The 8,741-nt window shown below is 37.2% G+C and overlaps 5 protein-coding genes across 5 annotated transcripts; 2 read left to right on the top strand and 3 right to left on the bottom strand.

Moving 5' to 3' along the window:
- Window positions 1-143: 143 nt before the first annotated feature.
- Window positions 144-2,327, bottom strand: C9374_004769 (uncharacterized protein; the record flags this gene model as incomplete). Its single annotated transcript, XM_044694444.1, has 1 exon — window positions 144-2,327. One exon carries the CDS (start codon window positions 2,325-2,327, stop codon window positions 144-146), a length of 2,184 nt encoding a protein of 727 aa, XP_044548481.1.
- A 40-nt stretch (window positions 2,328-2,367) lies between these two features.
- On the bottom strand, window positions 2,368-3,441 carry C9374_004768 (uncharacterized protein; the record flags this gene model as incomplete). The annotated part of the gene is made up of 1 exon (XM_044694443.1): window positions 2,368-3,441. One exon carries the CDS (start codon window positions 3,439-3,441, stop codon window positions 2,368-2,370), a length of 1,074 nt encoding a protein of 357 aa, XP_044548480.1.
- Window positions 3,442-3,565: 124 nt separating this feature from the next.
- On the bottom strand, window positions 3,566-3,871 carry C9374_004767 (uncharacterized protein; the record flags this gene model as incomplete). The annotated part of the gene is made up of 1 exon (XM_044694442.1): window positions 3,566-3,871. The coding sequence occupies one exon, from the start codon at window positions 3,869-3,871 to the stop codon at window positions 3,566-3,568; it is 306 nt and encodes a 101-aa protein (XP_044548479.1).
- A 524-nt stretch (window positions 3,872-4,395) lies between these two features.
- C9374_004766 (uncharacterized protein) lies at window positions 4,396-6,201 on the top strand (the record flags this gene model as incomplete). Its single annotated transcript, XM_044694441.1, has 4 exons — window positions 4,396-4,610; window positions 4,771-4,844; window positions 5,087-5,407; window positions 5,591-6,201. The coding sequence occupies 4 exons, from the start codon at window positions 4,396-4,398 to the stop codon at window positions 6,199-6,201; spliced, it is 1,221 nt and encodes a 406-aa protein (XP_044548478.1).
- Window positions 6,202-6,529: 328 nt separating this feature from the next.
- Window positions 6,530-8,725, top strand: C9374_004765 (uncharacterized protein; the record flags this gene model as incomplete). The annotated part of the gene is made up of 3 exons (XM_044694440.1): window positions 6,530-6,592; window positions 6,743-7,784; window positions 7,875-8,725. 3 exons carry the CDS (start codon window positions 6,530-6,532, stop codon window positions 8,723-8,725), a joined length of 1,956 nt encoding a protein of 651 aa, XP_044548477.1.
- Window positions 8,726-8,741: the final 16 nt, after the last annotated feature.

Here is an 8,741-nt window from a genome sequence, read left to right as displayed (position 1 = left end):
TCCTTGGACTGATCAAGCATGAACAAAAGTCATTGATTCAATTAATAGAATTAATAGGGTGTTTAATGGACTAGATCATTGCTTGACTAATGATGACAGTGAAGACAATATGGATACAAATAATGAGACTGTTCATCAGTACGTTAAAAACTCTTTTCAATAAATGCTTTAAATTTGCTCACTTTCTCTTCTGCCTCTTTACGCAACTCTGCTTGCTTTAGGGCAGCTTCTTTGAGTGTTTTGATTGTTTCTTCCATTTCGACAATATGTTGAGCATAGAGCTTCTTTTTCTCTTCTGATGCTTTGAGACGAGAACGCAATTCTTGATTGGCAGAATCCAAAACCATGTACTTCTTTTTGGTTGCTTGTGATACTTCCAACATGTTGGATTCCACTCGAGCCAGTTGAAGAGTAAGTTCCTTGTTGTGTTGCTTTTCCATTTCGAGATTTTTTAGAGCGGCTGTCAGCTGTTCTCTTGATTCACTGTTGTGTTCTCTGAATTTTTCTATTTGCTCTTGCAAGGAAGAAATCTCGGAAATTCTTTCGTTTAACTCATCTCTGCAACGTTGTCGCTTGGTCTTTTCCTTATTTGCCAATTCTTTTGCTTCCTGCAATTCTCTCTCAAGTGATTCTATCATTTCATCTCGCTTCTCGTCTTGCCTGAAAAATCGATCCTTTTCTCTAATTTCTCGATCCAGTTCCTTCTCAAGAAATGTGACCTTGTCTCGTAACTTGTTCAGTTCCTCTTTTTGTTTTCGAATCGTGTCATTGTTGTCATTGAGCATGGTGTTTTTGACTAGGAGTGCTGCTTCTTGATCTTTTTTAAAATCGTCTCGTATGGTTTGGATTTTCTTTTCGTACTCACATCTAATTTCACGCTCTTTCGTCTCAAAATCTTTCCTCAATGATTCACTCTCGGTCGCAACATTGCTGTTTTCTTTTTTCACATCTTCAAGCTGCTTGAGGAGATCCTGTCGAGATTGTTCTGTCTCCTTGATCTGAGTTTGAAGCGTCTCTGCTTGATTCTTGTACAGAGCCACATAATTCGAGACCTTGTCAAGCTCCTTTAGATAGAGTTTTTCTTTGGAAACTTGTTCTTGTTTTTTCTCCTCGAGCTGACGCACCAGTAACGCCATACCTTCTTGCTTGGACTGCAATAGCAATGTGAGCTTTTCCTTTTGCTTTTGAATAATTTTTCTAAGCTCTTCATTCTCATGAGTTATGGCGTGTTCCTTCTTTTCCAATTCCAAAACTGAGTTTTTCAACTTTTTAATTTCATCCGCTTGCTGATTGGAAATATTTTCCCAGTCCATTATTTTCTTGGAGTGCTCTTCTTTGAGTAGTTCGAGCTCTTTTTTATGTGAGCTATGAATTTCTTGAATTTGTTTGTCGCATTGATCCATAATGATCCTCTTCTCTCTGTCACATCTTTCTTGAGTGTCAATAATTTGTTGTGACAAGTCCTTAATTTTTTGTGTCATGTCTTCTTGAATAGTGGTGGTTGCACTTGAATGCTCTTCCTTTGCTCTCTGAAGCAGTGCGAGCGTTTCTTGATGATTTTTAGTGAGCAGATCAATCTTTTTTTTTAGGGCCAAAATAATTGCCTCACATTCCTTCTTCATACTCTGAAGTTCCTTATCCTTGGTATCAGAAAGTGCATATGCATCAGATTTGGTTCTTTCCAGCTCTTTTTGGAGCTGTGAATCGTGTTCTTTCAAAATCGTGTTTTCCTCTGCAAGTTGTGCAACTTGGGTAGAAATCTCTGTGATTTTTTTCTTCAACTTGGAACAATTTGATTTGGTCTCTGCAAGCTCCTCCTCTAGCTTTCTCCTTCGTGAAGTCTCACTTGCAATTTCCTGTTCTCGATGTTGAATGTAAACATTGGACGAGCCGAGCTCTTTACACAACTCCTCAATGGTTTTTCTCAATTCGGCAATGGTCTTGCTGTCTCTTTCGGACTTGGTCGAGGAAGCAACAGAATTGTTGTCATCGTTATTTGTAAGATGGCTACTATCAAGAGGAGAAGAAGAAATCTCTGGTTCTGTTTGAATTCCCTCATCGAACAAATTGATAGATCGAAATCGTAACATTTCATCAAATATTGAGGAGGAAATGTCTGTCTGTGTATTTTCGTCTCTAATATGAATTTTAAGGACTGATTTCGAAGATGTTTGAGGTTGAGAGGTGCCCTCACTGCTGGCCTGTTTGTCTTTCCGTTTAATGTTTCTGTGTCTTGATCTTTCTCCTCGTGCCTCCTCCATGTCACTACTATCACTTGATTCCTCTGTGATCGTGCACGAAATATTTGCGTCAATGCTAGAGTTCATCTCGTCTTCTGAATGAACTAACAGCGCTTGTTTGCGTTTTTTAGGAGTGGTCTTTTTTGACCAATAAATTGTGAAATTGTCTCAACACTGTCGTTTGTACTACACTGCCCCAATGAGCCATTGCTCTGCTCTTCGTTTTTTCATGGGTAGAAATGGCAACTTCAACTGTTTCATTCCTTAGTGGTGTTTTCGTGTTGCTATTTTGTGGTGGTAGTGCCTGCGGGACGGTGGCTGTTTCGAGTTGTTCTTGTTCCGAATTTTTCAGATATTTTACATATTTGCTCACGTAGGGAGAAGTTAAGGTATCACTGCCATCAAACTCTTCATCGTCCGATGTTGTGTTTCCATGTTGATAGTTGAGTATTATTTGTCTTTTAGATGGTTGTGATTGTTCCTTTACAATACTGATTTTAAAACCGTCAATAATTTCCAAACTTCCAGATGGTTGCTCTCGTAACGCTAATCGACTAAGTAAAATGGGTCGATATCGATCGTGTTTGCAAACTGGATTGTTGAATGATCCATCAATTCCATTTTGAAAATACAATTCTCTAATTTTGTGAAGGCCAAAAATAAAGGTGAGCTCATTAAGATTTTCAATGTTGTTTCCACGAACATCTAAATATTGAAGATTATACTGTGGTCCATGAAGAAAATGAAGGCCTTCCAAAGAGGAAATTTTGTTAAAAGACAATACCAATTTTCTCAACTTTTTCAAATCTCCCAAGCCCTCCACTTTCGTTATTCTATTTGCCGATAAATTCAAAACTCGTAATTGTTCTAAGCAATTTAATCCTTCAATTTTCTCGATATTATTCGATGAAAGATTGAGTTCTTGAATATTTACAAAATCAGAGAGCCCATCCATTTTAGGTATACTATTTTGATGAAGATTGAGAAGCTTCACGGTTTGAAAAACTTTTTGCCATTCCTCTTGTTGTGGGTTCATGCCCAATGATCTGGAAAGAATAAATGTTTTTGCTTGAGCTATCGAAGAAAATGAAAATCCACACAATTCAAAAATTGTTCCATCCTCTGAAGAGTGAGATGACGGAGAATAAATATTAGATTTTGGAGGAGCAGCATTGGTGAAGGTTTTGTGATGTGATAACATGTGGTCGCTGACGTCACCAACTTGAGCCTCTAAAGTGTGGTGTTATTTGTTTGAAAAGAGGGATTTGGGAGGAGGATGTTGTTTCTAGGTGGTGATTTGTTGGAGAGAGCTCTTACAGGAGTATTTAGTTGTGTAATGTTGTGGTAGGGGTTGGTTTTTGGTGGTTCATTGATTTGGGCTTGTTAGACATGGTAGTGACAGCAGTAGAATTATTGCGAGTGTTGTGGGGAGATTTTGTTCTAGTTTGTTGATGTTGGGGTTGCTGAGCTAGTCGTGGATGATTAGTGAAATAGGGATGTGATGCGAGAGGTTTGTCGGATGGTAGTTGTTGCTCTGAATTTTCTTCTTGAAATTTGGAAGCTGTGGTTGTTGCTGTTGTAGGAAGGGATGCTTTAGGTGATGTGGTTGATGATACATGTGGTACATTCATGTTAGAAGTTGTATGAGGGTCATCATGATGATGATGATTCTGTTGTAACAAGGGCGATGAGTGGCGTGCTGTTGAGCTTTCTCCCTTGGAGAGATGGATTCCAACTTGGTAGGGCTGTTGTTATGTAAATTCAGGTTCGTTGCCAAATGATGGCGAGAAGGCGACGATGAAAATTGCTTATCATTATTCCGAGCAGGATCAAAATTTTGTAATGATTGCTGTTGTAGTCGTTGTTGCTGTTCCTCCTTCTCCAACATTCGTATATGTTCTAATACTCGTGCAGCCTCCTCATCTTCCAACTCTTCACTCGCAGTGGTTGTATTATTGTTGTTCTTTCTGAAGGCTTCCATGGTCAAACATTTTTTGAATTTTCAGCGCTTTTTTTCTTGCATTGTAAATCATAATTGGAAAACTTCAACCCTGCTTTGTTCAAGGATTGTGTGATGATCACGATCACGAAATTTGGATGTTATTAATAAAAGAATGATTGGCTGCTACACAAGATGATATTTGAACTTGAAAAAATGTTTCAACAACAACAACAGCACCACGACAATTTTATGGTGGATGATGAGGAATACCAACAACAACATCATGGCCGAAATGGAACTCATACAGCAAGCGGACCACCACAACGACCAGTTTTGCAGAGATATGAAGTAGGAGACAATATTTTCGAGGTTCCTACTCGTTATCAGTTACAGTATGCGATTGGACAAGGAGCCTACGGTATTGTTTGGTAGGTTTATTGTTGTTATGTTGTTATTATTTGCTCATCTGCATAACGATGATGTTGTATATATATATTTCATGTAACGGTAATATCAATATTATGGATTTTATATTTACACAACGAATTTGAATTTATTTCATGTGTTTGTGTTCTTGATATCTATCAGCTCGGCCTTTGATTCAGACCTGAACGAGAATGTGGCCATCAAGAAGGTTTTCAATATTTTCGATCATGACCGGGGTATGTATCTATTGGTATTGTATTGGATAATGAGTCGTTTGATTTACCGTTATTTGGTGATACTATTTCAAAATTGTCTCTTCGTGATTTGACTGTACTATGAACACACACGCCTCTGACAATATCATGTACTAATATTGCTTACTCCTTTTATTATTTGCATTCGGTCTCTCATGACAACTCTCAACGACGTTTTGACATTCACAATTCTTTCTCTTTGATGCTTTGTTCAACTTAATCAGAATTCCAAAAACGTGTCTTGAGAGAAATCAAAATTCTCAAACATTTTGATCATGAAAATATAATTTGTCTGAGTGATTTGGTTCCTCCTCGCAACTATGATCTCTTTAAAGATGTGTATATTGTCACTGATTTGATGGAGACTGACCTCCGACAAATTATCAAATCAGATCAGAAACTTTCTGAAGAACATGTTCAATACTTTGTGTACCAAATCCTAAGAGCATTGAAGTATATGCACTCTGCCAATGTACTGCACAGAGATTTAAAACCTCAAAACCTTCTTCTCAACTCCAATTGCGAACTCAAAGTTTGCGATTTTGGTAAGTGTGTTATGATGACAAGTTCATCGAAGAAGAATCTGATTCTTTAATTTTCATGACACTTGCTTTTGTGGTTGGTTCCCACAATTATGTTGTTGCCAATCACTCTTTTACTGTAATGATTAACACTCATTTTCTTGAACATTTTGTGAACTGCAAATATTGCAACATGACTTATTGTAGGTCTTTCACGAGGAATTGAATTATCGAATCCTGTCATGTCAACACCATACGTTGCCACTCGTTGGTATCGTGCTCCTGAGCTCTTACTCATGTGGGAACAAGCCACAAAAGCTCTCGATATTTGGTCTGTTGGTTGTATCATGGCAGAACTTTTAGGAAGAAAACCCTTCTTCCCTGGAAACAATTATTTACATCAATTGGATTTAATTTTGGACGTTTTGGGCACACCAAAAGACGAGGATATCAAAGGTTGTGAAAAAGGAGTGAATTATTTGAAACAATTGCCAAGAAGAGCAGGTAAAGATTTCCGTACAATTTTCCCTAATGCATCTCCTGCTGCTTTGGATTTACTGAAAAAGATGTTACATTTCAATCCTGTGAAGAGAATTACTGTTGAACAAGCTCTAGAACATCCTTACTTGGCCAATTTGCATGATCCTGAGGATGAACCAACATGTCCTCCATTCGATTTTGCCTTTGAAGATGAAGCTGCTAAGGGAGATTTGAAAGCCATGCTCTACAATGAAATTATGGCCTGGAATTTGGAGAAGAATAATGTTTCAGGAGACGCCATTGATATCTCTGAATTACAACAGCAACACCAACAGTAAATGGAGCGTTAATCTCAGTCCAGTATAATAAACGATCTAAAACCAGACTTTTTCCTCATTCATGGAGCGACAGACGACTGGGGTCCGATCGCCATATTTTGAAAAGATTTTATTGAGATTTTTGTTGCGGAACTGATTGGAATTGTTCATATTCAATTGATTGAAAAACTTTTTTGGGACTGTTTTGAAAGATCTCCGTTCGAATTAGCAAATTGATTTAATATTGAGATTTTTTGTGATATAAATATTTAATGCTTTTCTTAATAAAAGACAACCACGATAAAGAATTCAAAACCAAAAAAAATATCGTGAACAAAGCCTTCATTCAATGCCACAACTCGACATACTGAAAGAAACTGCAAAATCGGACCTGTGTGATGTGTTGGATTCGGTAGGTGTTGTTTAGTATTGAATTACAACTCTATATCATCATTATGAATGTTCCGAATTTTGATATCACTAATTTATTTATTCATCACGCGAATTATCATCATCATTATATAACTAACTACTGAACAAAACGTGTTTAATAATTAAATAGGTCCCGGGTGATAAAGTACTCATTTTGGATGATCAAATTATTGGCCCATTGGGTATCGTTGCTCCATCCAATCTCTTAAAAGAGCACGGAGTTAAAAAGGTACACAAACTGGCGGACCAAGCTTTTGACACGCCTTTCAAGAATGTCATGTATATTGTTCGTCCAAGAATGCATCTCATGAAATGGATTGCAAATCAAATTAAATATTGGATCACACAAAGACAAAGTCGGGAACGAGAGATGATGCAAAAATTACCAACAAAATCCGACAAAAAGTCCAAAGATAAGAACCCCATTGTTGAAAAGGAGCAAGAAGTGATTGAGCCTCCAACTAATTTTTCCATCTATCTTGTTCCACGAACAACATTAATTTGTGAAAAAATTTTGAAAGATTGTGGAGTTTTCGGTGATGTGAAGATTGGAGAATATGCTTTGGATTTGATTGTATTCGACCCACATATTCTTTCAATGGAAATTTCAACCTCATTCAAAGAATGTGAATTGGATGGAGATTTTTCATCCTTGTACTATGTTGCACGCTCGATCATGAAACTACAATCCTACTATGGACTAATACCCAATGTGAAATATATAGGATCCAGTGCAAATCATGTATTTGATATGATCATGAGGATGAAAAAACAAGTAGGCTCTCAAGTTTTCAGTGTTGTACCAGAAATTAATACTCTAATTTTAATAGACAGAGGCATTGATCTCATTACTCCCATGTTGACACAATTGACCTATGAAGGATTAATTGATGAAATTCTTGGAGGCATTTCAAATTCACTCTTTTCAACAGACTGCTCACCAGAAAGTAGAGGCACAAGCAAGAAAGTCTTACTCAACTCATATGACACTGTTTTTGATCGAGTGAGACATTTGAATCAACAACATGTTGCAGCTCGATTACAGGAAAAGGCTCATGAAATTGATGAAAAGATGAAGGAGCGAGATGAACTGAAACAATCCATTGAGAAAATTAAGGCCTTTACTAAATTGCTACCTCAACTCCAGGAAGATAAGAGAAATTTAGAAATGCGTATGTTTTTTTTATGTATTGTTGTTGTCATACTATTAACGAATTATTCTCATAATTTTTAAATATTCTTCGCTTTTCACACATTTAAAGACATTAACATTATGCAACAAATCAGAACCATCATTGGTAAGATGCCATTCAGAAAATTAATTCAAACACAAAATGCCATTCTCACTGGAGATGACGACAAGGCTACCATGGAGTATATCGATGAGAGTATTGATAGACAAAATACTTTTATACAAGTACTACGTGTCTTGTGTTTGTACTCTCTTGTGAACGGAGGAATTAAGGCAAAAGTTTTCGAAAAATTGAGAAGAGAAATAGTACAGAGCTATGGTCTTCAAGCCCTTCTCACGCTGAATAATTTGGAGAAAGTTGGACTTCTCAAAAGACAAGATGCTAAAACCAGTAATTGGAGTTATTTGAAAAAGAATTTGCTACTCTATGATGATAATGTCATGGAACGCACCGATGAGGACGCTAGTTACGATCCACACGTCGTTTACAATGGCTATTGTCCCATTACTGTTTCATTGGTAGAACAAGCGATGAATGAAGACAAGGGATGGAGAAAAATTGAGCCAGTTCTTAACAACATTTCGCCAAAACATGGTGAGGAAACACAAAAGGGATCACAAGACTCACAACTTGGAAAGAAAGTTGTCTTGGTATACTTTATTGGAGGTGTGACATTTGCAGAAATTAGTGCCATTACCTATCTCAACGAACGAAGTAATGACTGTGAATACATTGTGGCTACCACCAAGCTGATCAATGGCAGTACCTTCTTGGAGACTTTAATTGAAGATGTTGGAGAAGGAAACTTTTCATTTAAGAGAAAAGCCACAAACGGTGTTGGTCTAGTGAGTGAGCCTTCAAAAGAAGAATCCACCAAACCACAATCTTCATCGTCATCCGAGGGTAATAATAAACAATAGAAATCATCTCACAAAT

Source organism: Naegleria lovaniensis (genome assembly GCF_003324165.1).
Source record: "Naegleria lovaniensis strain ATCC 30569 chromosome Unknown tig022, whole genome shotgun sequence".
Lineage (NCBI taxonomy): Eukaryota > Heterolobosea > Eutetramitea > Acrasida > Naegleriidae > Naegleria > Naegleria lovaniensis.
Note: the sequence above shows the minus strand (reverse complement) of the source record. Positions and strands in the feature narration are given on the sequence as shown.